The 27723-nt window shown below is 32.7% G+C and overlaps 2 protein-coding genes across 3 annotated transcripts in view; both read left to right on the forward strand.

Moving 5' to 3' along the window:
• The window catches only part of mute (gon-4 like protein muscle wasted), a 27402-nt gene extending 15925 nt beyond the window's left edge, over nt 1–11477 (forward strand). Inside the window, exons 27-30 of the mRNA XM_080173843.1 lie at nt 124–198; nt 9016–9084; nt 10627–10767; nt 11072–11477. Coding sequence (XP_080029969.1) covers nt 124–198; nt 9016–9084; nt 10627–10767; nt 11072–11327 — 541 coding nt within the window. The 3' untranslated portion in view covers nt 11328–11477. The remainder of the gene's footprint in view (nt 1–123; nt 199–9015; nt 9085–10626; nt 10768–11071) is intronic.
• LOC145329569 (uncharacterized) lies at nt 11325–27723 on the forward strand. Of its 2 annotated transcripts, XR_013882962.1 has the most exons (14): nt 11325–11475; nt 11771–11898; nt 12261–12361; nt 16326–16451; nt 16847–16895; nt 17331–17435; nt 18442–18554; nt 18944–19062; nt 19678–19799; nt 21117–21196; nt 22564–22627; nt 22980–23122; nt 26673–26964; nt 27343–27723. XR_013882962.1 is itself a non-coding variant. In XM_080173844.1 (13 exons), exons 1-13 carry the CDS (start codon nt 11340–11342, stop codon nt 26749–26751), a joined length of 1365 nt encoding a protein of 454 aa, XP_080029970.1. In that variant the 5' UTR covers nt 11325–11339; the 3' UTR covers nt 26752–27723. The 2 variants fall into 2 exon arrangements, 1 of the variants encoding a protein (XP_080029970.1); XM_080173844.1 differs by having other exon boundaries at nt 26673–27723.

Below are 27723 nucleotides of genomic sequence, written 5' to 3' on the forward strand. Positions count from 1 at the left end.
TTAACATAAACCCTATAAAACTATTTTATAATTAATATAGATATATTATGCAAAACAACATGTTTACATGATATGCAGGTACTAAAATTTAATTATATCTGAAAACCTTTTTTGTTGTTGTAGGGAGTTACCTGATGTATATGTTGAAAGTGTTTTGAACAGTACTAATAACACATCTAAACTTTTCAAAACAAAAAGGTTAGTGACATTTATGTTTTTTTAATTGGTGTCGCAGCGGAAGGCAATTGTTACTGAATTTGACTGTAAGGGGACCAAAAAAATCCACTTTTATAGGGTTATTTAAAGTTAAGCAATTTTAGTTCAAATGTGATTGTGTTCACATTTAAACTTCCTGAAATTAGCTTGTTGACTGTTCATTTGTCTAATTCAAAGAATGTGCTTTTTTGGAGAGAAAAAAAATATCATTCGCTACACCCACGTAGAGACTGCAGACATCCTGTTACTTTTATATAACTATTTGAACACCGATAATTCATTATAGAATTTTAATTCAATTTTCTTTTCCGAAATTGTAATTAATATTTACCTAAAATTATTTGTTTAAAAGTTTTTATTGAGAAATGAATGATTTTTTTTTGTAATTATTTCTTCAGACATTTTATAATTTGTAATTTGATATATATTGTAAATAGTTTAGTAGCTCACATCTACTCTTTAATTAAGGTTTGCCATTGTCTGTAGGTACATCGCAGGAATAAGGTATAACCAACAAGCAAAACAAATCTAAAATAATATTTGGGGGGCAAATGGAGAGGTCGTCAATTTTACGATGTGTTGCCCCCCAACGACAGCTGAAAAACACGTATAGGTTTCGTGATTTTCTTCCGAATTAATTTCGTTATTGGTATGAGCTGGGTACATCGTCCCTTATTGTGTTAAAGATAGTAGTTAGGTTAGCCATGTTAGCTCAAAATAAAATCAGACATCTAGCAGTAATACTGTATTTAATGCTTCAATACATGTCCTAATCTAAGTGTAGTTTTTATTCTATAAAAAAAAAACAATCTTCATATGATATTTTATTTTAGATTCATTATTTATCATTCAATGTATATAAAAACTGTACCTATAAAAATCGCCTGTTGTAAGTTTCTAAAAAGTTTCTTATTTCTTAACTAATAATGGACGTAGTAAACTTTGTTTTAATTACTTTTGTAATGGGATTTAAACATACAAATGTACAAATAGTTTTTACAGAATTAAAATATTGAAGACTTAAAATCTAATGCAACTTAATATCATTTAAATAAGGGGGGAGGGGGGTGCGTAATGACATCTGAACTTAAACAGTGAGCAAAATGGTCTAAATATTGAGCTAGATTCTTGAAAATTGGTACATAAGTCTAATCCTATAGGTACTACATCTAAATGAAAAAAAAATTAAAAAAATTTTATTTTTAGGTTAGATAAGAAAACCCTGCGGATATGGGGTTTGTAGGCCTTTTTTGGTCTATTTTGGACTATTTTGGTGTAGAAACATTCTTCTATTGTTTTTTCTTAAGTTTTTTCCTTGAATACTATATAGTATCTATTCATGAGGTCACTATTTTAGATGATCCACCCACCTAGCCCGCTGGGATCGGTGTCAGACTTGCTGAATTATCTTAAATACTGTCGTCCTTATGAATAGATACGGCGTTTTCAAGCAAAAAAACCTAAAAAAAAAACAATTGAAGTTAATTTTCTACATCAAATAGACAAAAAAAGGCCTGAAAACCCCATTTCCGCAGGGATTTTCGTATTTAACCTAACCTAAAAATAAAAAATTTAGATTTTTTTTCATTTAGATGTAGTACATATAGAATTAGGCTTATGTACCAATTTTCAAGAATCTAGCTCAATATTTAGACCATTTTGCTCACTGTTTAAGTTCAGATGTCATTGCGAACCCCCCCCCCCCTCCCCCCCTTTGTTAAGTGGAGATAGTAATAGTTCAAAAAAGAGGTGGGCAAAAAACTGCATTTAAAGCAAAATTCGCTTTGGTTGCTTTTGATACCTACTTAAGATTTTCTTATATTTAAAGACTAATTTAAAGATTACTTTTTTTTTGACAAGAACAACAAAGGGGGGGGGGGAAATGTGGTGACTCGTCACACGACATACCAGCAATTTTATTTTTGGTGCTACTCCCTTAGTTTTAGAGATAATTGGGTGAAATCTTTTTGGTTGTGTCACTTATTACCCCAAGATTTCTTTCAAAAAAACGGCAGCGGGACCGCCGCTCCCGCCGTCCGCCGCCGTTTTCCGCACCCACCAAAAAAAAATTTTATTGCATTTCTCGCCTAATTAATTTGGAATCATTTGAGACCATGTTATTTTTTTAAAAAAATTTTCCCCTTACAAGCAACCCTGTGGGGGGACTTAGTAATTTTTTTCAAATTCTCGTTTATCAAGGTATATCTTAAATACAGTGCTACTCCTGTGCTTTTAAAGATATTGAAACAAAATCTTTTTTTGGTAGGTAAGTTAAAAATATTTGATTCAAAAATGGCGGCAGTACCGCCGCTCCCGCCGTCCGCCGCCGTTTTCCGCCGCCATCAAATTTTTTTTTTTTTTGCATTCTCACCGAATTGGGCAATTTGGAATCATTTGAGACCATGTTATTTTTTCAAAAATTTTTCCCCTTACAAGCAACCCTGCAACTCTTTTTTTTCTTCAAATTCTCGTTTATCATAGTATAACTTAAATTCAGTGCTACTCCTGTGCTTTTAAAGATATTGAAACAAAATCTTTTTGGTAGGTCAGTAAAAAATATTTAAATAAAAAATGGCAGAGGTATATTGCATTTCTCGCCGAATTAGGCAATTTAGAATCATATGAGACCATGTTATTTTTTTCAAATTATTTTTTGTGGCGGTGGCGGATAACGGCAGCGGCGGATAGCGGGAGCAGGGTTGCTTGTAAAGGAAAATTTTTGAAAAAAATAACATGGTCTCATATGATTCCAAATTGCCTAATTCGGCGAAAATGCTATGAAAAACTTTTTTTAGGCGGCGGTGGTATACAGCGGGAGTGGTGGTACCACCGCCGTTTTTTTAATTCAAATATTTTTTTACTGACCTACCTAAAAAGATTTTGTTTCAATATCTTCAAAATCACAGGAGAAGTACTGTATTTAAGATATACCTTGATAAACTTGAAAAAAGTCCCCCCGCAGGGTTGCTTGTAAGGGCAAAAATTGTTGAAAAAAATAACATGGTCTTAAATGATTCCAAATCGCCCAATTTGGTGAGAAATGCAATAAAAAAAATTTTCTGGTTGCGGTGGAAAACGGCGGGAGCGGCGGTCCCGCCGCAGTTTTCTTAATTCAAATGTTTTTTTACTTACCAACCTAAAAAGATTTTGTTTCAATATCTTCAAAATCACAGGAGAAGTGCTGTATTTAAGATATACCTTGATAAACGAGAATTTGAAAAAAAATATGCCCCCGCAGGGTTGCATGTAAGGGCAAAAATTGTTGAAAAAAATAACATGGTCTTAAATGATTCCAAATCGCCCAATTCGGTGAGAAATGCAATAAAAAAAATTTCTGGTGGCGGCGGATGGCGGGAGCGGCGGTCCCGCCGCCGTTTTTTTTTTGAAAGATACCAAATGTTGGGGTAATTAGTGACACAACCAAAAAGATTTCACCCAATTATCTCTAAAACTAAGGGAGTAGCACCCAAAATAAAATGGCTGGTATGTTTTGAGACGAGTCACCACATCCCCCCCCCCCCCCCCCTTTAACGCGATAATTAAGTCAAAATTCCTAATACGACGAAACTATGTTGCATAAGAAAATGAAACATTTAATCACCAAGCAAATTTTTACCTGAATGATGATTTTTGCCCGCCTTCTTTTAGTAATTTATTTTTCCAATTTCAAATACCTACATATTGTATCCTTGTATTATACAAAATCTTGCTAGTACTTCTAATCTGGGTGAAGTTACGGAAAATGTAATGGTTGTGTTGGCTTAGTAACAGGCGCAACTCGTTGCAACCCTGCATATATTATAATTTTGTTTGTCCTTTTAAGATTTCTATAATAATTCAACTTATAAAGGTCTGCATTATAAGGAATCTTCAATATGTTTTTGGTTTTGGCTGTTTTATTGTAAATTAAAAACTTTGAATAGTTTTATGCTATTTCACTTCCCTCTAATCTCTAAATGCTTGGGCGCAGCCATCAGTTTATTCTATAGTTATATGGTTACATAAAATTGCTGAGAATATTCTTAGCCTTGACAAAGTATAAATTCAGAAACGTATCCCCCGTATTCTGCTTAAACACCTAGGCTTTGTTACTAAAGTCATTTTATAACTAATATAACACAATGTTAGTAGGAGTATTAGACTTGAATTCGATAGTTACATTGTAGTTTTGGTTGTCATAGAAATTGCCTATACTGTTCATGGACAAGAATATAGTACAGTAGAAAAAATTAAAATAAAAAGAAAACAAGGGTAGGGGGGAGTACACTTTCACTTCGTCCACATTGTGCTCATTAGCCCATATATTATAGTTTTATTTAAAAAAAGATTGGCTACTCCTTTTAGAGGGGGGCGGGGGGGGGGGGTTAATGCAGCAAACTCGTAATCAATGTATAATAAATGGCACTTAGAATTCGAATTTCGATCTAAAATTTAACATGAGTAATCCTTGGTAGGTCTATTTTCCCTAAATCGAACAAAAAGTTGCAAATAACGGCTAACGAGGCATTTCACATGATTTTAAGCAAAAATATGTTCCAAAAAGTTGATTCCTACGTAATTTATGACAGATTTGCCCTAAAAATAGCCATAAAAAACGGCTGAGCCGCCAGCCGTTACTTTTCCAACTTTTTGTTCGATTTAGGGAAAATAGCCCTACCAAGGATTACTCATACAAAATTTCAGATCGAAATTCGAATTCTAAGTGCCATTTATACATTGATTACGAGATGGTAGCATTAACCCCCCCCCCCCCCCCCCTTATAGCAAGAGCAGACTTGTAAACATTAGTTGGTTCTTCTTAAGTTACCCCTTTTCAGATATAAAGATGGTGTTTGGAAATTCTAAAAGGGGTTTCAGCATTCTTTTTTATATATACCTCAGATGTTTATGGTTCAATATTATAAGTTTTTCGTGGATTATCCCAAATTCCTGAACTGAAATGTTTGAGTGGGATGGTATTACAACGTCGACAAATTGTTAAACTATACTAAAAAATTCAACCTACACACAGACTCTTTCACACCAGCCAGATTTTAAAAGGTTATGTAATTGATTACGGGGACAGATAGTATGATAGATTGATGGATAGATCACGAGTATAGTATAACCAACAAGCAAAAAATCAAAAATAAATGCGGGATAGAAAAAATTTCGCCATGCCCAAAAACGGCTGATATCACAATATACCTTTTTCGGATGCAGCTGTATATGTATATATCTGTGCATTTTGTACATTTGAGTAATAGATTTCTTAATTATTACATTTGCCATTATATTAGTTAGGTTAAATTAAGTGAGAAGGTCAGTTGATGTTTGTTATCCCGTGGCTTTTGAGGAGGTATACTTAGTTATTGTATTTTCTAAAAGAAAAGATATCAGACTTATTATTGATTTAAGGGTTGCTTTCCAAGGAAGGTTTTTGAATTTATCCAAAGCTGGTTTATATGTAAACCAACTGTCAAAGTCTATTAAAATTTCCCTGAAAAAAAAACATATTTTAACTCTCTCAGCCCCCCCCCCCCCCCCACACACACACACACCTTCATTCAACTAACTTTATGGGTTCAAACTGTCTGTGACTTAATTAAAGCTGACCTGAGAAGTTTATCTTTATCTATTATTTTTATTTGGAGGTATGTAAATAAACAAGGATGACAACATCCATAAGTAGCAAAGCACAAAAAATCGTAGATGGGAATACGTAAAGGTAGATTTAAAAGGTTTTTACTAAAATCAAGAATAGATTTATTGGATAAAATAAACATGAAACCTTGTTTTATTTTGTATGATGACGATGGTCAAAGTAAATTAAATTAAAGATGCTCATAACAATGGGAAAAATTATTTTGATACTGATATCCCATAAAAGTTTGAAAATTGGATCAAAATAGACAAAGATATGGGGAAATATGTAAAACATAAAAAAATAGCCAAAAACCTGATAAAAGGCAGTCTGGCCGCCATGGTTGTTTACTTAAAACGACAAAAAATTAAATTTTTAAATCCTTAACTTAAAAAATTGGGAAAATCGGACCATATATACTGAAGATATGGAAAAAAGTGTAAAATATATAAAAAATAGCCTAAAACCTGCCAAAAAGGCAGTCTGGTCGTCATGGTTATTTTCTTTAAAAGACAGGAAATTTAATTTTGATATCTATAACTGAAAAATTTTTGAAAATCGGACTATAAACACTGAAGATATGGAGAAAAATGTTAAAAATATAAAAAAAAACAGCCTAAAACCTGCTAAAAAGGCAGTCCGGCCATCATGGTTGTTTTCTTTAAAAGACAGGAAATTTAATTTTGATATCTATGACTGAAAAAATTTTGAAAATCGGACCATAAACACTGAAGATATGGAGAAAAATGTGAAAAATATAAAAAATAGCCTAAAACCTGCTAAAAAGGCAGTCTGGCCTTCATGGTTGTGTCTTTAAACGACGGGAAATTTAATTTTGATATCTGTAACTGAAAAATTTTTTAAAATCGGACCATAAACACTGGAGATATGGAGAAAAATGTAAAAAACATAAAAATAGCCTAAAACCTGCTAAAATTCGGTCCGACCGCCAATGATGTTTTATAGTTAATTGTGCTCCTTAATGGTGGGAATGTTGTCAAAAAATTTCAGCATTCTATCTTTTATAGGAGCTGAGTAAATCCCATTTCCCCCATAGCGTTACGGACTGACGGACGGACTGACGGACTGACGGACTGACGGACGGACTGACGGACGGACAAAGTGAATTATAGAGTAGCTTCGCTACTAAAAATCTCTGAACCTTTAATATCTATACGAAGATAAGGTTTGAGATTTTAGTCATAAATCAGCCCCAAATTAGTGTTATTGATCCTATATTCGATTTATTTTCAAAAACTAAAATGTCACTTAGTATAGGTATATTTTAAGAAGTAGAAAAAAATCGTTTTATTTTGAGGTACAAACTCACAAGCTGCATACACTAGGAAAGCGATGACTTCAACAAAAAAGTATTTATAAATAAAAATGTCATGATACACATAAATGAATGGATTACAAAAAATAAAAAGGATCAATGAGAACTTTTTTATGTTGACAAATCATTTTTTTTTTCTCTTTTTATAAATGTCTTCAATTGTGATATGAAGATATAAAACAGCCAGTGTTGAATAGTGGTAAATTAATATTTGTGAGTTTATTTGTTTTTTTTTAACACTCTTATTGCTTCCCCTTAAGTGGTTTTAACAGTTATAAAGTTTTCTTTTAATTGGTAAGATCATGGAAATGTTTTTCCAGCTTTTTATAATATCTTAAAAATCACTAAAACACACCAAACTTTTAAAGTTAAATGTGTCCTTTTTTATTATTTTATCTACCTACCCAAATCAATATATTTATTGTCAAAGTTGTTTAAAGAAACACTCTTATTCCTTTGCTTTCATTGAATAAACACTTCCAGTCTTATTCTATTAAAAGATTTCATGAATATGGATTATTATTAAATCTTTCTTGGCAGCGCAGTAATTTTATAATTATAGTCTTTTTCACAATATTAATGTCTTTTTAAATTATTCATATGCTAAAATTGTTCATAGAATTGAGAAAAAAAACCAAGTCTTGTTTACCTTACCTCATACGGGTGGGATTCTCCTTCGATTTTTAAGTGATCATCTAGAGAACCAGAGCATAACCCTCTTTTAATGGGATGCGATACCAAAGGATATAAGGTTAAGTAACTTCCAACTGACAACCAACCCCTTGGTTGCGCGACCTTTGTCCGAATAGTCCTAACTTTGCATGTTAATGAGTTGCGCCTGTTTACGGGCCAAGGCATTCCCCCTACTCTAACTAACTGTGTATTTGCTACAATATGATAAGGAAATCTGCATTTTAGCGAGTATTGTAGATTTCCCCCCATTTTTTATGCTAAATTTGACTAAAATACACCATTTTAGACAAAAACCATTTTTGGTTGACTTTTTAAACGTGTTTCAATTTCCTTTCAGGTTTTGGATATTCCAATTATTGTTTTTTTTATGTAACTGAGAAAGAAGGTAGATGAAAATAAATTCATTTTAAAATTTTAGTTTTCCAGGTATTTGAGACCTTGAGTCTGTATGAACCAGCTAGTACATTTTTATAATATTTTTCTTCACGTAATAGTTTTTTTGTAGTTTTCCATATCTTTCAGTCTTTTCTATTACATCACTGAACATATTTTAAATAAAAAGGTTCAGATTGAAGCAGAAACATGTATTTAAAGTAATGATTGGAAAATCAGAATAAGTCTCTGAGACTATAACCAACGAATATTATATTATACCTCTTGAAAAAAGGCATTTAGTTTTTATTTTAATTCCGTTTTGACGAATGAAAAAAATACTTCTTGCTTTCCTAATCATTCCTGTATTGTTAACGTAGTAGCTCCTAATTTAGATTTAAAACTAAAATGGCTTAAAACAATCTCGGAACCTATTTGAGGCTTCCCAAAATGTAGAACTCAATCGGTTCAATAGATATAACAATCTTAAGCTTTAGACAAAAAACTTACTACTTTATAATTAGACTAGCGGCAGCGCCCCTAGCATTTAGGGGCTCTTTATTCGAAAGGATATGGAAGAGCAGAAAAATAGCTTAAAAGTAAAACCATACTCATACTTATAAGATAGCCTATAACCACCTCTTAGGCCTATACGAAGCTTCCCTCTAAAGGAGAATCATATCGGTTCAGTGGTTAGCGAGATTCTTCGCTACAAACAAAAAGCTTAGTAACTTATATTTATAGGATATTATAATTAAAATGTAATATATTCTAGGCCAAGAAAAATAGAGCCCAAAGAAATGATAGAAGTTGTTCCTGATATTCCTTCAGACTCGGATTTCAGGTAATTAGAATTGAGAGGCTCTGCAAGGGCAGTAGCACATCAAGGATGACAACATGCACAAGTAGGAAAGCATAGAAGTATGACGAAAAGTACCAAGAAAATCTAACTAAATGACTCAACGAAGTATTTTATAGAATGTATGTTAAAAGTCAACGTTCAATTCCAACTACTGGAATTAAATCTTCTCTGAAGCATTATAGTTTGAAAAGTGTGATATACAGGAAATGCTTATTTGTGTATATTATATAAATTCTTAGTTAAGGCCTATGAGGAATGTTTGATTTCATATACAGGGTGCGCCACATAAAACCGGACTTTTTTTAAACGGCCATAGCGTCAAAACTACTTGACCAATCAGAACGTTTGACCCCACTATAAAAAGCTTAGGTAATGACCTTTTAGCACAAAAAAATCTTTGAAATAAGATGGGCTCGTACTCCAAGCTGGTCGCGCTTTTATTCAACAAGGCAGATTCGAAATGCGCTGGTGGTATGATATTGATTCTCGACTAGAGCCCACTAAATCGGACCTCAGCCCATTTGTAGATGAGGTAGAGTTATGCAACTTGCTGGGAATACTGTTAGATACATAAGTAAGCCACTAGAAAAGACTAGAGCTCTCTATCTAAAACGGCTTGGCTGTAGTACTCCGGCAAAGTGAAACGTGGCAGATTTAGAGATGTCAAAAACGTAAAAAATCGCGTAAAATCGTGAAAATTTCTCGATTCTCGACGTTAGAGACCCATATGGAACTTAAAAACTCATTTTAGACTATGGGTTGCGCTGACAACCCTAGCTAAATTTCCATGCCATTTCCAAAAAGGTATAGAACGTCGTTCTAGCTCAACTGTGGCCCAAATGAGAGCCGCCGTGTCGAATGACAGGTTGAAAGTTGGGTGAATTTGGATCCTGCGGTTAGTCACTTTCCTAAGGAAATGTGGCCTCCCAGCAGCCCAATCTTAATTTAATGGACTTTTGGCCTGGAGCTACTTTGAAGTATGCACCAATAGACGTGCCCATACCACAAAGACCTCCCTTATTGCCACTATCAAGGAGAACTTCGCCAGCTTGGACAGGCAAATTTTGACCTGGGCCTGCCGGCGGTTGAGAAGGCGGGTGGAGGCGATGATTGATCCTGGCGGCGATTTTATTGAATGATCTAATAGTCATATACCTAGTTTGCTTCCCAGTTTTTAAAATTTAATAAAATCTTTAAAATTGACGATATTATGTTCATTTGTTTAGAATTTAGAAAAAGTCCGGTTTTATGTGGCGCACCCTGTATATATCAAGGGAGGCAGGGGACATTATGCATTAGTCCCCTAATTTTTATAATAACAATTTTGGGGACTACTATTGAATTTTTATTTGTTGGTTAATTATGTCTGTTGTCCAAACATTTCATCCTTTATGGTAATTTTCATAAGGGGTAATTTTGTGTATCCTCATTGGGGATGTGCATTTATATCGGCCATTAACTTTGTATTAATCCTTTTTTGTTTCCTTTTTTTTTTTGAATTAACATAGCCCATTAATTATTTAGTAGCGACAGTGACAGTGACTGTAAGCCGCCAGTGATGAAGAGAGAAAAGCTGTCAGTTCAATCTGTAGCAGCTAGAAAAGACAAACAGTCAGACATTGGCACAAAACCTGTACAGATACTACCCAGGGCTTCTCCTGCCAGGTAAAATATTGTTTGAAAAGTCAAAGGTACATATTCCTGTTTTCTCTTCTATGCTCGGGCGTTTTATTGGTCCCGTCCAATTTCTTTCTATCCTCTTTTTTTCTTACTGTTGAATACGCCCCTAGAGACTACTCGGGGGCACTTGAGGGAGATTTTGGCAGAGTTGTTTTCTACAGAGCCGATTTTGCTTGGGACAGTGGAGGTACCCCCCCCCCCCCAAAAAAAAAAAAATATCTATAAACCTTCGTTAGACCTATAAGAGGATTCATTGTAAAAGAGAAACCTATGCTTTATCCTTATTTAGAAATAAAAGCCGTTACCAGCTACTGTTACCTCAACCATCAACATCGTCAGCTGACAATCAAATTATCAGCTGTCACAAAGCCGCCGCCATTTTTAATTCTTCGTGTACGACAACACCACTAGGATATTTACCCGGTCTTAGGAATGTTTATAGATTGAATACAAAAATTGAAATGAAACCTAAAGCAGCTGTTTTGTATCTAGGTGTTTTTGAGCTACGTATAAATTTGTTTTTTTTGTTCCAATATTTTTGTTAAAATCTATAAATTATGATCAGATCTGCTCTGTGTGTTGATGGAAATGACACGCCTGTAAGTATGAGTGAGAGTGATACACCCACCACTCAAAGAGCAGCCCCGTTCTTTCCAACTAAAACTAATCAACCTGTAAAACATACCATTGACACCCAGGAATGATATATTTCATCTATTTTATTTAAAATGTTTAGGGATCAAGTTTGTTGCGCTTTAGTCATTTAGCTTAACTCATCATGGTGATGAATAAAATTTTTGTAATGTTTTTACTCCTTTTAATTAAAGAATTTCACCTTTCAATAATGAAACTTTGAATACTTTGTCATTTGTTTGGTTCGAACAGTAGTTGTATTGACTTTTCGTCGAGTTTACAAAATTTTTGGCTTAATTGATAGTTTTTTTTTATGAAAACTAAACTTGTTTAAAAATACCTATATATTTAACCCCCCAGACAAAGAAATCGCCACAGTCAGCTGACAACAGAGATGCCACGGCCATGAACAATCTTCCCGCCATTTCAAAACCGGTTTTCAGGTCTCCAGAGAAGACGGGAACACTCAGCTATTTTTCACCAAGGAAATAATCCTTATCAAATTATCTAGCTTTTGTATAGAAGCTTAGTTTGGTCTTTTGTTAACGAAGGGTTGAAGGACTTTTTGATTTTTCAAAACATTCGACTGCGCTTCAGCATCTAGGCGCTTTTTTGTCTGAATATTAAGATCTCGATAATTGCTGGTTAAAAAATGTTGTACTCTTTAGGGAAGCTTTTAAAAGGTCTTGTGGTTGTTTTAAGTTATTTTTTTGACCTCACACGCCATCCCAAAGAGGCGAGGGGCGAAGTAACTAGTACTTTATATATTAGGATAATATTTCTACATTTTAGTTCAATATTGAGGTATGATTATTTTTTTCCATTGATTAAAAGGATTATTTTTCAGAGGGTCTCCCTTAAAGTCCCCCCTGAAATCTCCATTAAAAAGCCTGACAAATACTTATCATCGATCTCCATTGAAAGCTGCTAGTGATAGAATTATCAGGTAAGCTTTTCTTCGAATTCTTTAGTGTTTCGATCAAATGCTGTATAATTATAATTATAATTATAATAATTATAATATCAAAAATATTAAGATATATTAAGAGTAAATTAGTCACGAAACCTATCTCCACTTAATACTTTTTGTCGCTTAAAAACCTTATCAAACGGTTCTAGCCGGTAGCTGTTAGTACTAGAAATTTAAAAATGGTTATTACTATCATTTAACATGAATTAAACCAAAACTACGTTTTAATAGTTGATTCCTACGTAATTAATAATTAATTTGCCCTGAAATTAGGCAAAAAACGGCTAAGCGGCTGAGCCGCCAGCCTTTACTTTTCCAATTTTTTGTTCGATTTAGGGAAAATAGACCTACCAAGGATTACTCATGAAAAATTTCAGATCGAAATTCGAATTCTAAGTGGCATTTAATCATTGATTACGAGATGGTTGCATTACCCCCCCCCCCCCCCTCTTAATGAGTACATTAAATTGTGTTGCTTTCTTATTGTTATCCAGTGTTGGTGGTCTTTTTCGTCTGCTAGCAAATTATTTCTGCTCTTTGTTTGGTGACTTGATTATTCAATATTTCCGATGCTACTGGATTATATTCACTGACCTAATTGAAAGTCAGAACAGAGTCAGACTGGCCAGAGTGTACGTTTTGTACGTTTTGTACGTTACGCATCGAATCTGTGTACGTTCTGGACGTTATTTTGATATGTGTACGTAACGTATTTTGAAATTTGTATTTTTGTACGTTTTACGTTTTTTTAAAAAATAATAAGAATCAAATATTAGCAGAAAAGTAATTTGTATGTTTTGGACGAAAATTTTTGCAAAAACAATAGGTGTATTATTTAAATAAATTCAATAATATCTTCAATTTTCATAGAACAAAAATATGTATGTAAATTATGCATATATGTTATTAGAACTTACAGTTTAAATTTATGGATTTGAAATATATGTCCTATAGATATAGTTTAAACTATTGAACAGAAAGAGATATGCAGTTGACTAAATTCAAGTTTAAATGCATTTCATGCTACTACCCCTTTAATAGATTTTACGATAATTTTTTTCAAATTCTTTATATACTTGGGTAAATTTTCCGAGATATCATATGGTGCACAGTGTAGGATTAAGAAGTCTTATTTTTTGGTATCTTCAGTTTTTAAAGAATAAGAATCAAATATAAGTATAAAAGTATTTGTATATTTATTTGTATTTGTACAAAAAGTATTACAAAAATAATATATTATCTATAATGCAAAGTAGAATGATGTCTGTCCGTCTGTATATCAGAAGCTTAATATCTCAGTAACCACTGAACCTATTGTGCTCTACTCTTCATTGAATATACCTAATAGTCCTGTGATGGTTTTTGCTATTTTCTTTGGGGGAGGGACACTTAAAGCTTTTTACTTTCTACTAGGATTAGAGGCTTCGTATCCCTCTTTTATAGAATCGTTTGTTGGAAATTTGTCAAAAAAAAATATAAAAAAAGATTGTGATTATTTTTTCATTTAGGCTTCGCCCCAGGGCGCGGTGGGGGTTCCCCCACCCCGCTGATTTGCATTAGTTTACACACTCTAAGAAAATAGCCTAAAACTACCACAGGACTAGTAGATATATTCCCTGAAGATTAGAATTTAGAACCCAATCTGTTCAGCGGTTACCAAGATCTTAAGCTTTAGACAGACAGGCATTGATTTACTTTGTATTAAAGACTAGTATTTTCTGAGATCTTTAGCAATAGACAAAATAACCCTATATCCTATTATATGTTTATCCTATAAATCCTTTTTTTCTGTAACAAAGAATCTCGCTAACTGCTGAACCGACATGATCTTTGTGAGGTTGTAGGCTATTTTCTCTGTCCTTCCATATCCCTTCAAGCACCTGTATTCAAAATGGTAGAAAAATAGCCTAAAACCATCTCGGTAACTGTGTGAAGTAGTTATGAAAATCTTAAGCATCAGACAAAAAACTTACTACTTTATTTAATAGAATATACTTAGTACGTAATAACAGGATGTATGTCTCTCTGTCAGTTTATTTGTACCGAAGGTTCTCGCTAACCGCTAAACCGATATGGTTCTCTTTTACAGGGTAGCTTCTCATAGGTCCTGGGAGAGGGTACAACCATCCTCCCAAGAGAAACTACTCTTAGAAAAAAATCACAACCCTTCCCCTATTTTTTCTTTCTTTTTAAAATTGAAATCAGAAATGGGGGTGGTCTACTCCCCCTTCCCTCACCAAAAAAAATATTTAGCGAAGCTACTCTATAATCACTTTGTCAGTCCGTTATGCTATTGAATAAGTTCACATTCTACATATTTTCATTGAGATTTGCCTTTTGGTTGGGTGCTAGATCTATTCCTAGATTTTCTTTTTTTCATGGTTTTCTCGACTTCTATTCAAGATAGACGGCTGAAATTTTCAGGAAATAAATAAATTCACATTCTACATATTTTCAAAAAGTTTCTTTAAGGTTTGTCTATTTGTTGCAGTGCTAGATCGATTCCTAGATGTATAGGTTTTTGTGATTTTCACAACTCATATTCCTGATAGACGGTTGTAATTTTCATTCTTAATACTTCCACTAAATTTCATTGAGATTTGCTTATTGGTTGGGGGCTGAATTTATTCCTAGATTTTCACGTTATTATATATTTTAAAAAGGTTTTGTGATTTATTTAAATAAGTTAAATGCTTATTTTTTACGACACTACTCTATAGTTTATATAGTTCCCAGATTTCCATCCATAACTTTTGAGCTTCGCTACTTAAGGATGTTGTCATCCTTGTTTTTTACTTTTTATTTTTAAATAAAAAAATGGGTTTTTGAATTCAACTCCCCCCCCCCCCCCCTAATCAAGTTCCTCTAGAGGCCTCTAAGGGCGGAGTCGCTGGTCCTTATAATAGGATATACTTTGTACATAGGTTTTTGGAAGTTTTATAACTATTTTGGGGAAGAGTATCACCATCCACCCTCCCAAGAGAAATTGACTTAAGAAAAAAAACTACCTCCTCCCCCCAAAAATGAATTTTAATTGCGATTTTAAGTTAATTTTTTTCCAGATGTCTATAAATAACTTTTGAGCTTCTCTACTTATGTATGTTGTCATCCATGTTTTTTTTATTGAATTCAACTCTCCCCTCCTCAAGTGCCCCTAGAGGCCTTTAGGAGCGTAGACGCTAGTTCTTTTGAATAGAGTAATAGGATATCTTGTGTCTGTCAGTTCGCTATGGTTCTCCTTTACAGGTAAACATAAAAAAAAACATAAAAACATTTATTCAGTGACAGATTACGCCCCGTCTTACGAAGCAGTACATACAATAGTACACCAAGCAACTGCTTAGTACCAGGTGTACTTTACAATTTTTCATAATATTTATAAATTTAAATTGCATGACTAACACTAGATGTTATGTGTGGCACTGATTAGGCTTCCCTAAAAGTAGGAATATGCGTATCCGAGATGTTTGCATTGCCTTTTTTAGGTTGGCATTAAGTTAATAAGAAAAATAAGAAATAATAATGTCAAAATAAATGTAGGTAAAATTAAATGGACAGGGGAAAAAGAGAAGGAAAGAAGGGTTACAACAAATTTTAAGGCTAGTTTTTCTTAAATTTTAAAACCATTTCTTTAATTAATAATGTAAGGTTTTTAATAAATCCAGGCAAATCAATATATTTTAAGTACATTCATTACATTCTGTAGCTGCTAGTAGACTTAAATATATTGATAATAGGTAACTAGGAAATTATTTAACTTATTTTTATTAGGAATGTACGTTTTTGTACGTTTTTTTACTTTTTTTATGTACGTAACGTATTTTTTTTGTGTACGTTATGTACGTTTTTTATTTTCAAAATTGGCTGGCCAGTCTGCAGAGTCCACTGGGTGGGGACATACAGTTATATAACCCCTCCACCTCTATTACTTCATATATAGGAAATACACTTCACCACTGAAGAGAAAACGAACCAGCCGTGCAGGGCCGTCCGTGACACCCAAAAGACTTATGTTGATGACGTCAACAACAAATAATGTTTCTGTCGAGGAGAAAATTCAGTCACCAAGGAATTTTGTGTTCAATAAACTTTATTTACATTTTACAATTTAATAGATTATAAGGTCATTTTTTTCTGCGTATTTTCCGTTTAACAGTTTGACTTAATAAGAGCTTTGGACTAAAATGGTTACTCTTATCTTTATGGAAAATTTACGAAAAAATTGACCCCCTTTATCAAGGATGTCCAAGATTTTTAACTTGGAAGTTACATAATCTCAAGCGAGGGGATAATTCAAGAAATTCAAAGAATTACTCGATTTTTTAAAACCAAGGACTTAAGACAATAAGCTCAAAAAAACTTCTATAAGATTTTCAGAGACAGTAAAATGTTATTAAATTAGTTCAAGTTAATAACATTATACAATTCAATTTAGATCAGTGATTACACAAAATTATTTTGAAGGACCCCCAAGACATCAGATGTTGGCGGTTCTACTGTTGGTTCTCAGGTATATATGGGAGCCGTATTTTTCCAGTAGATCAACCTCTCCCTTTTTTAAAAATCTTTTTTTTTAACCTTTGAAAGAAGCTCTAGCCCTGAGCTGCGGAGAGATGTTTTAAACTTTGATAAACCAAACAAAAAAGAAATTTATAACATAATCAACAGCTAATTTTATATTTGTACTTCGTTACCTTCCTTTAAAAAATGTATTTGCTAAAATAATATTAGGGTTATTTTCTTAAATTATTATTAACTAGCGGTTGCACCCCTAACATAAAGAGGTTCTATATATTTTGGACTTAATTAAAAATAAATATTTTAAACCATCCTGGGTTGATGCGAAGCTTCTTTTAAAAGGAACAACTCAATCGATCCAGAAATATAAAAACAAACAAAACCTTACTGTAATAGCTGGTAGGTTACATTTTTTATTTTTTTTTAGATATCTCCACGAGGGGGCGGAGAAAGTGAGTTGGACACGCCTACTGGACTAGCTAGGAGAAAAACAAGGGTTCAGAGAGAGACAGAAGCTACTGTTTTATTACTCAGGAACTAGATTGTTTAATACCAAAAATTACCCCGGATCCCGTAAGCTCATAATTGCAATTTGCTGATGGTTAACTTATTATTTAGCTATACATTCTACTTGCGGAAAAATATTGACAAAATAGTTTTTGTATAACAAAGAAAAGGAGAAAAGAGGACTATGTACGAACAAGAGCAGAGACGGTATGCACCTTCCAGAGGTGATGTTTGGCATTTTAGTTGATATATTTAATTTCTGAATAAAAATGGCTGTATGACCGGAAAAATGAAGGTCTACCTTATTGTTGAAAAATACATACTTTTATGATAAAAATATATTTTACAAAACCGTAGTGGAACTTAATTTTTTACGTTCTTTTTAAAGAAAACTAGGATATCCAACAACAACTGCTGGAAGGTGCTAAACATCACACGCTCTTGTTCGTGCATAGTCCCCTTTAATCATATCGCATTTCTAGCATTTTATATTGCTCGTCTAAACTATATTTTAAAATTATCATCAGCATTCACTAATTTTGAATTGTTCTCTGTCCACGCATTCATCATTTCCTATATTTTTTATTTACTAAATATAATTAGTATTGAAATATAATAGGTAATTTTTTTTCTTCTGGTCTTGCAACGTATTCCCAGGGAGGAAGGTGATATGAGGCTGTTTATTATATAAACTTTTAATTTTTTTTCCATTATGGCTTCGAAACCAATTGATATTATCTTGATTAGATCCGGTTCTGAGCCATATTTAAAATTCTTGTATCGTATCATATTACATCCAGTTTTCTACGAATTCAAAAATGTACATTCATAATATTAATACTAGTTTTGTTAACCTTTGCCTTCGTCATCTCGGGGCTAACAAAACTGGTTTTAATCTTATAATTGTACATATTTTTATCCGCGGAAAGCTGTTCATAATACGATGTGTTAAATAACTATTAATTATTTGCATGCCCTACCTACGGATATAATCTTTTTATATCCTGTTTAAACAAATGGTTGTTTGTTGTAGTGAGAGCTTGGAGACCCCCGAAGAAAAGGAGGCAAGGGAACTAAGAGAATCACAAGAACTATTCTCCTCCATTCAAACCATCCTTTCGGAAAATTCAGAATTAACCCCCAGGTTGGTTGTTCATAGTGTTGATCTTTTTATAGAGTAGTTGTGAGCCTAAAGTAAATTTTATAGAGAGGGGGGTGGGGGGGGGGGGGGCAAAAACAACTCTTTAGATATCTTAAAGACCTCCTAAAGTGTAACTCAATTGGATCTTTTGCTGGGACCAAAATATCTCACAGAAATTGTATAATATACCCTGTTCTTCTACAAAAAAAAGTTTACTGCTCTATTTTACCTAAATTCAATTGTTTGATACTAAAATGAAGAATAAAAAAATTAGATAAAAATAAAATTTAAATATTTTTTATTAGAAATCTTTCTAATCGCAAAATATCTGTAACCCTCCCAAATCCTCTTTCTACTTAAAGTTCTCACGCTTACGTTTCCATTATATTTAGATATGAAGAGATAATGAACAGTGCAGGGGAGCAGGGTGTCAGACAAACATATTCACAATTAAATCAACTAATGCAAGATTATCCAGATGTTCAAGAGATGCTTCTAGATTTGTTGACAGGTATAAAACTAATTTTTATTGAATTTTCAAGAAACTAGATAGGCTTTTCGATTTAAGTTTTATATAGCAAAAGTAGCGAGATTTTAAGCTACATACACTTTTTATTTAAAGACTAGCGGCTTCTCCCATAACCTTTTGGGGCTTCTTCTCTAGAGGTATTTGGAAGTCCCCCTATAATAAAGAATCATTCGTTCGTAATTTGTAAAAATTATTTTAGGGGGGAGTGGTTCACGGTGTGCTTTGGGGGATCTCACACCCCCTTATTTTTTTACAAAAAAAATTTGGGGGGTCCTTTTATAGGGGTGGGGACTTGGGTTATCCCATCCTCCAAGAAAATAGCTTAAATCATATCAGAGCCTGAAGAGCACAACCTTATCGGTTAAGCTGTTACCTACATCTTAAGCTTCAGACAGACATCATTCTATTTTGAATTCACTTTATGGTTATAATTACCTAATCCACAAACCCGACTCGTTTTAGACTTATTTTAACAATTAAATTGGGAATTCGAAAAATTATTTAAATTTTCATTTTTTATTTACCTGTCATTGAAAAAACTCCCTTTCTCTAAACACGTGACATTACAAAAGCAATAACAAGAACAAAACTGTTCAGAGGAAGATGCCTTATGCTTGGGAATGGATACGTACAACGCGTACTGTGACAGAAATCGCTTAAAGAGATTCCTACGAAAACTTGGTATTGTCTACAAGCATCAACCAGCCTACCATGTGAAAGTAAGTTTTCTAATTCCATTTTGTAAGATTTTGGATTTTTTCCCTCAAAAAAACTGTATAGAGAACAGTAAGTGAAGAAACAGTGGAGTAAATGCAAAATATTGAAATCTCATTCTTAAAATACAAGTTCAGTTTCATAATTCTATTTTTTGGTCAATTTACTCCTTAAATACCTTTTATACTAGTGATGGCAATCCGTCAAATTTTTGGGCCGGATTCCGGATTCTTAAAAGAATCCGTCAAAAAAAGGTGGCGGATTCCGGATTCTTAATTTTGCGGATTTCGGAATCTAGCAGTATTTTAAAAGGCTTTTTTTAAAAAATAAATGAAGCATGATAAGCTGTGAAATGAAAATAAATACTTACAAAAAAACGCAACTTTAGATGTAGCTACCACTATACCTGTAGTTAAGAAAAAACAATAAAATACTTTTTAGGTATATGTCTGCCACATTTTAAATAAGTTTTGTCTAAAAAAAAGCTGGTATTTGTATTTGTAATTTTAGCCTACCAATTAAGAATCCGGAATCCGCTATTAAAAACGGATTCCGGATTCGGATTTCGAAATTGGTCAAAAAATTGGGCGGATCTCGGATTACGGAACCGGATCCGGATTGCCAACTCTATTTTATATATCTTCATTTTATTTATTTATTCATGTTTTCATTTAAAGCTTATTTAATTCGTTTGAAAAGAAAATGATAAATAAACTGGTATATATTTTTTAACTCCTTATGTAAATTTAATGAAGGGTTACTGTGTATTAACAACATGTTAGGTTTCAGATTAAAGAAAAACATGAAAACGAGAGATTCACTGATTAATTACATCATTAACTGTACATTTTATTCATTTAATCATAAGAAATCATTAATTATAATCGCGATTTTAGGCACAATTTTCTGCGTTTTCCTTCTGAATCTTCAGGGGAGCTGAAAAACTTAGATCACCTTCCTTTAGCATGTTGTCAGACTCCTAAAAATTCCTGAAAGGCCCATCCCCTCAAATACTTCTCTTTAAAATCACGCTTAGTTAACTATTTTCCTCACCTCCCCCCCCCCCCCTCCCCCCAAATATTTACAAGATATTAAGAGCAGAATTTCACAGATACACTTTGAAATAAAAGTGTTATAGTTTGAAGCCATCACAATAATGTTAATAATATATTTTTTTTTATCTTTCTGGAAAACAACAACCAAATTAGACATGCCATATTTGAGAGATAATATGATTCTACTTTACAATATTATGGGACATTTGAAATATACTAACTTGATCAAGTTTCTAATATTACATCAGTCTCGTTATCTTTGTTCAGGTATTAAAAGAACTGGAAACATTGTCCAAGGATCCAACTTTAACAAGTGAAAGACTGAAGGATGTTTCTTGTCAGCTATTCAGGAATATTATACATTACCCTATAACTTGTTTGTGTATCAATTGTTCCTTTTTAGAAATGAAACTATTCTTTAATTCACTATGTCTGACCGTGTCTGTCAGCCAATCCCTAACGCTATGGGGAAAATGTGATTTTCTCGGCTGCTATTTAAGATAGAAGGCTGAAACTTCTTGTCAACATTCCCATCGTTATGGAGCATAATTAACTATAAAACATCCATGGCGGTTGGACTGCTTTTAGCAGGTTTTAGTCTATTTTTACATTTTCTCCCTCAATAAATACACTTCTTTTGACAAATACAGGTGCCGGCAAATTTTTGTAAAAGTACGTTTGTTTTGAAGGAAAATGGCTCTATTTTATTGAAAAAAATTAAGCTTGTTCCATAGGTATGAAAAATATTGTCAAACACTTTCTTTAAGTCTAGGTGTATATACTCACCCTAAGCCCTAGAAGTTCCTTATTTCTTTATCAAAGCGGAATTAACATATATTTCTACAGAATTAAAAACTAAAATTAGAATATTTAAAAAAACAAGATTCCCTATTAATAGCTTAATTTTAAAACGCAGTAGGTAACAATAGTCCATATTGAATTAGGTAGTATATCTATAAAATCTTAACCTTTAAATTTGTATGTCAAAAATGATTTATTAAAATTACATTTAGTTCAGTAAAGTGTATAGAAAACTTTATATATTTTTGTGCATTCTACTAACAAAAGTTAAAGTGGGGGGTTGGGGAGGAGAGAATGACATGCCTTCAAACTAGAGATGGCAATTCGTCAAATTTTTGGACCGGATTCGGATTCTTAAAAGAATCCGTCCAAAAAAGGCGTATTCCCGCGGATTTGGATTCTGGATTCTAGCAATATTTTAAAAGGCTTTTTTTAATTAAAAAATTGAAGTGCTACATATGTCCTAAAAATTAATGTTCTTGGTGTTCTCTATACCTAATTCACTTCCGAGAATCGAACCAGATTTTAATATATAATTTAATAAAATCTTTGCTTTCAAAAAGGCAGAGTTGAAAGAAAAAACTCATGGCGCTAATTTTAGCCTACCAATTAAGAATCCGAATCCGCTATTAAAAGACGGATTCCGGATTCGGATTCCAAAATTTGGCTGAAAATTGGGCGGATTCCGGATTCGAATTGCCAACCCTACTTCAAATGTATTCTGGCTGCTACTCCCTTAGCTTTAGAGATACTTGAGTAAAATCTTTGTTGAGTAAATAATTACCCCAGCATTTGCTATTTTCTTTTCTTTTTTTAAACGGCGACGAGACCACCGCCTTCTCCCCTTTCCCCCCGCTGTTTCATTTTTTCTTCAATTAAGATAATGCAATAAATGTAAAATATAATATATATCCAGAAATAATCAACATTTAATGGAAGAATTTCAAATGCTCATTCCTGGCATACCTCCGCCACAGGTAAAACGCATTCTTGGCAAAATATTGTGATCTTTCAACAAATAAAAGTTATAATATTACAGAGTTAGTAATATTTTTTAAACTTGACATGATGGAAGACGAACATATTCTTTCAAGTTTTATCTTTGATTAATTCTGCTTTTTCTTAAAAACTAAGATTTGCACTAAGAGGTGAGGCCTCTATGGATACCCTGAATTTCTGAATTGAAACTAAAAATAAAACAAAAATCTTCCTGTGATCCATGAGGAGCTTTTTTGTTAAAATCGTTCGGTACAAAAAGATTTACAGACACCTTACTTTATGTAAGAATTAAGTATTTTTATGCGAATGACTCCTATATTTGGTATTTAGTCAATGTTACCAAGCCCTGAGATGTTGGACCTTGATGATGAGGCAGGGAGTGAGGGGGAAGGCGGCATTGAAGATGGTGATGAATATATCCATGTTCCACGGAGCCCTGATACCAACACAGACAATAATATGGGTAATATAAGGTAATTATTTTACATTTTTATGTGAAAATGTACTAAACTATAGCAGCAGTGTCTTGCTGAAATATAGAATATTGCTACGCCCCTAGAGGCCCCTAGGGGCTAGTCGACAACCACTTTCAATTTTAGTTGTAAAAAGATAAAATTTTTGTGGGAGGTTTTTTTTCTAGGGGTAATCTTTATTCGTAGGGTGGTCGCACCCTCCACAAAAATAGTTTTAAAACTCACCATGACATAGGAGAAGTTGCACTGTAAAGGAGAACCACTTCGGTTTAGCTGTTAGCGAGATTCTTCGGGACAGACAGACAGACACAGATCCTATTAATTTTTATAAGGCCAAAACAAAATTTGGTTAAAAATTATTTTCATGCATTTTATATTTATATGGCGTTGAAAATGAATGTAAGAACAGAAAATAAAATGTTTTTTTGACCTTAGTAAAGTATTGATATGGGAATTAACTTACATAAAAATAGCCTAATGATTACTAACCACCACTGCACGTCAATTGGTAGCAAAGATACCCTACAAATCACTTTGGGGAAAATGTCAAATTAAATTATCGGTCATACATGCTCTGGAAAATTTGTGTTTAAATTGGTTTCTATTTGAGATATTTGGTTGTTATTTCGTAAATCTATGGTGTTATCTAGGCTGTTTTCCAAAATAGAAAACTTAGTGTACATATAAACTGTAAGTAACGCACTACACCCGTAACAAAATTAAAAAAATAAAGTGACTTGACAAAAAATTGTGAAAAATCGACAATAGCACAACCAAATTATTTTTCATTTGAGACCCAAACAAAAATCTTTTATTTTTAAATTTCACATTGAAATATTTTAGTCATGTCTTTATCGTTTATCAGTTCCACATTTTACCTATCAAAGCAACTGCCATTTTAAACTCCAGTGCTAAAACGGTTTTGTTTTTGGTACATTTGATTATAGAAAGTATTGTCTTCTTTTTACATTTTTTTGATAAGGATGTTGCTATCCCTGTGATAAGATTCAGTTTATATGATGTTAAAACCTTTCAAATCTAATAATTCACATCCTTTTGTAATTTTGATATACGAAATGAATTATTGCTATATAAGAAAACGTGATGTATTTTTCGAACCTGAAAATAGTTGTTAAAAAGTTATTCAAGATTCTTTGGATTAAGAAAAGGTTTCCTTTAAAATTGAAATCTACATAAAATATAATTAAATGTTTTTTTTTACTCTTGGGGGCGTGCATGTAGAATTTTTTTTGATGGTGGTGGGGGGGATTTTTGGTGAATCCGTTGCCTTTACACATTATCTCTAACCAGGGAGTAAGGGAGGGGACAATGGATCGAATATTCAATTTTTAGGAGTCTCAGTCTTTGGGCACTGGCTTAAAGGGAATGTGCATGAATTTAGCAGTTTCTGACTGAGTTTGGGGACTTGCGCATAAAATGCCGCTACTCGTTATGTATGTTTTGAATATTGCAGACGGGGAGAAGGGATAAGGGAAGTGGGGGAAGGGAAATAAACACTCGTTGTGTTAGTTTGGAATGTAGCAGACGGGGAGAAGAGAGAAGGGAGGTGGGGGCAAGGAAAATAAACAGAATAAAAAGGGGCAGTCATATTCTTGCTAGCAGCTGGCCGGGTCCAATAATCTTTTAATATAAAAATCACACCAAAAAACATCAATATATTTCATCAAAAACAAGTTGTGATTTCACTTTACATGACGCTATGGAAATCTATTATTCAATTAACAATCTCTTTATAATTTCCTACAAATTTATTGGATTAAACTGGATTTCATGCCCTTTCTTTGATAACTCTTATATTGAATTAATTGCCCATTGTCCCCTCCCTTACTCCCTGATCTCTAATCCCCAAAATAAAAGCTTGAAAGTCTTAGCTCCTTTTGTAATAGTTATTTCTCGCATCGTATTATAAACGGCTTTCCGCGGATATAGAATGTACAATTATGAGATTAAAACTAGTTTTTTTAGCCCCGAGGTGACGAAGTCACCGGCTAAAAAAACTAGTTTTAATCTTATGATTGTACATTTCTATATTCGTAGAAAGCTGGATATAATACGATGCTAGACATAGTTTTTTCGTATGGATGAGAACCGGTTCCTATCCACCGGATTCGAATGAATACGAGAAATTAAATTATTGAAACTTAGATTTTTCCAAATTATAATGTTATAAAACAGTTCCGGTATCAAAAGGAAACAAAGATGACGACATCCATAAAAGCGAAGCTCTAAAAACAAACAAACATGAAAACTTGTGTCAAATATTAATTCAAGGACATTAATTGAATGACATACTTCGCCTGAACTATTTTATTTAGTTGTTCTAGGATTCATTGTTTAAAAAATCAGCATGTATTTAAGGGATGTACGGACTTGCTGAAAACTATTATAAAGTTGCTACAGGAATCATCATTCAAAGGTTGAAATCGATAGGACAATTTTAATATGCATAAACTAACGAAAAGAGCTAACCGTGATGTCAGAACGTACAGACCCTAAATATAGAAAAGCTTCGCTTTTAAAAATACAAGTATAATCATTAATCATATATGGGAACACATATTCAGTGATTTTATTCAATTAGATAAAGTATTGTTTAGATACTTGATCATTAAACATAGCGCATATGCTCGTCTTGGTGTTGGAGGGTATGGGTTCGAATCTTGATTGCATAGGTCTTCATTAGACTCGTTGAAAAGTGTAACTAACATCTTAACATGCTTAATCATATTAGTAGGAGTAAAGTTAATGCCTTGGTTAAAAAACAGGCGCGATTCATCAAAATCCACAAAAAAAAGCTTTGAAATGTTACTTTATTTCAATGTATTAGATTGACTGAATATTTGCCTCTTTCCCTCTAGAAATATGACACCAAAGAAGATATTTTGCTGACTTTTCACATACTAAATATCGTCTAACTCTACCTTATACTTCTTAAAAACCTGATAATATAAAAGCTATATTTAATTTTCTTTCTAGTAGGTATGTTCTTTTATATCTATTTTTATCACTTTTATAAATAAAGAAATTTCATTATAGCTGTTTTAGATTTACACCATCGCGTTTTATACTTAAGACCTTTTAGATTAATCACTAAACCTATCAGTTTCTGCTTTTCAAGGAATATTCAAATTGGCCAATGGTATTGATTCACCAGGGTTGGTTCATAAAAATGAATACATGTTTTTTTTCTTAAAATTAACCAAAGAGTGGGGACAATTGGCTGTTTATTACACTAGTCCCCAAAGTTTTACAATAACTTTTTCTTATTTGTTGGCTCAATAACTTTGGGGACTTTAGTGAATTTTGATTGGTTGGCTCATTCAAACGTTCAACCACTAATTTTAATCTACAGAATCGATAATTTTGTTTATTTTCATTGGGGATGTACATCAATTTAACGGCCATTGTCTTATCCCCTTAGATCCCTGAAAATTAAAAGCTTTTGTAGCACCATGAATGTTGGAAAAAATTATCCTTGTTACCTATACAAATTATGGCTGAAAATTAATTCGTTTTGTTTTGTTTTTAGGTTCAGTGGAGGTCGATGCTATGTGGTAGAAGGAAAGATGCTTAAACCAGCCACCATTGATAAAGTTGTCATGGAGTAAACAAAAAGATCAGAAGAAAATAGCAAATTTCCACCATCATAGAGTAGAAAATGTTAAATGAAAAATAATAACAAAGCAAAAAATCAAATAATTAAAGTTATTTCCATTTCTTTTCAACCAACAAGCAAGATACATTTATAAAAATTAAAAATGTAGATAAACTATTAGAAAGCGAGCTAGTACACGCCAGGCTGAAATTTAATCAATACAAAAGTAAGTGCCGAGCTCTGTGTATGGTGAAATTAGACATAAAACCATGATTACAGGTAAAACCAAAATATTTCAGCGGGTTCTTTTTGAGAAAATTAGATTTGAAAATTTCAAGTTCAATTTTCATCCCCTAGGAATTACCACATAATCATGACAAGAAAAACAAAGATTATTTATTTAAAATTTTGAACAAGTTTGCTTTTATAAAGTTCTGATTATGCGGGAATGAAAATTGAACTTGAAATTTTTAAATTTAATTTTCTCAAAAAGACCCCGCTGAAATATTTTGGTTTTACCTGGAATCATCATAGTTTTGTGTCTAATTTCACCATACATAGGTCCAAGAGCTCGGCACTTACTTTTGTCTTGATTCAATTGAAGCCTGGCGTGAGTAATATACGTAAATTATTTTTTATAAATATTTAATTTGTTAGAAGAATCCTAAAATTATTCAATAATTGATTCTAAAGATAGAATATAGAGAAGTTCTTATGTACCTTTATTTTGTTTATGTTTATATTATGGAATGCAAATTATAGATAAAAAAAAGATACTCCTCTAAAATTTTTAGATTTAAAATTCTGAAACTTTATCTAAAACAAAAGTATACATTTAATTGACTTTTGTTAATATCATTTGTTTATTAAAATGATGCTCATAATATTCTTATTTGCCAAAAATTAGTTGGATGTAATTATAAAAAAATGAACAGGTATTATGTAATATCTATAATATTTAATAAAGATTGTTTACTATTTCAGA

Source organism: Acartia tonsa, chromosome 10 (assembly GCF_053477335.1).
Source record: "Acartia tonsa isolate MP-2025a chromosome 10, ASM5347733v1, whole genome shotgun sequence".
NCBI lineage: Eukaryota > Metazoa > Arthropoda > Copepoda > Calanoida > Acartiidae > Acartia > Acartia tonsa.

Coding starts and splice junctions, on each gene's coding strand:
- LOC145329569 (XM_080173844.1), top strand. CDS start 11,340: ATGATCAGATCTGCTCTGTGTGTTGATGGAAATGACACGCCTGTAAGT. Junction 18,555..18,943: donor AATTCAGAATTAACCCCCAG/GTTGGTTGTTCA, acceptor CATTATATTTAG/ATATGAAGAGATAATGAACA. Junction 23,123..26,672: donor AATAATATGGGTAATATAAG/GTAATTATTTTA, acceptor TTTTGTTTTTAG/GTTCAGTGGAGGTCGATGCT.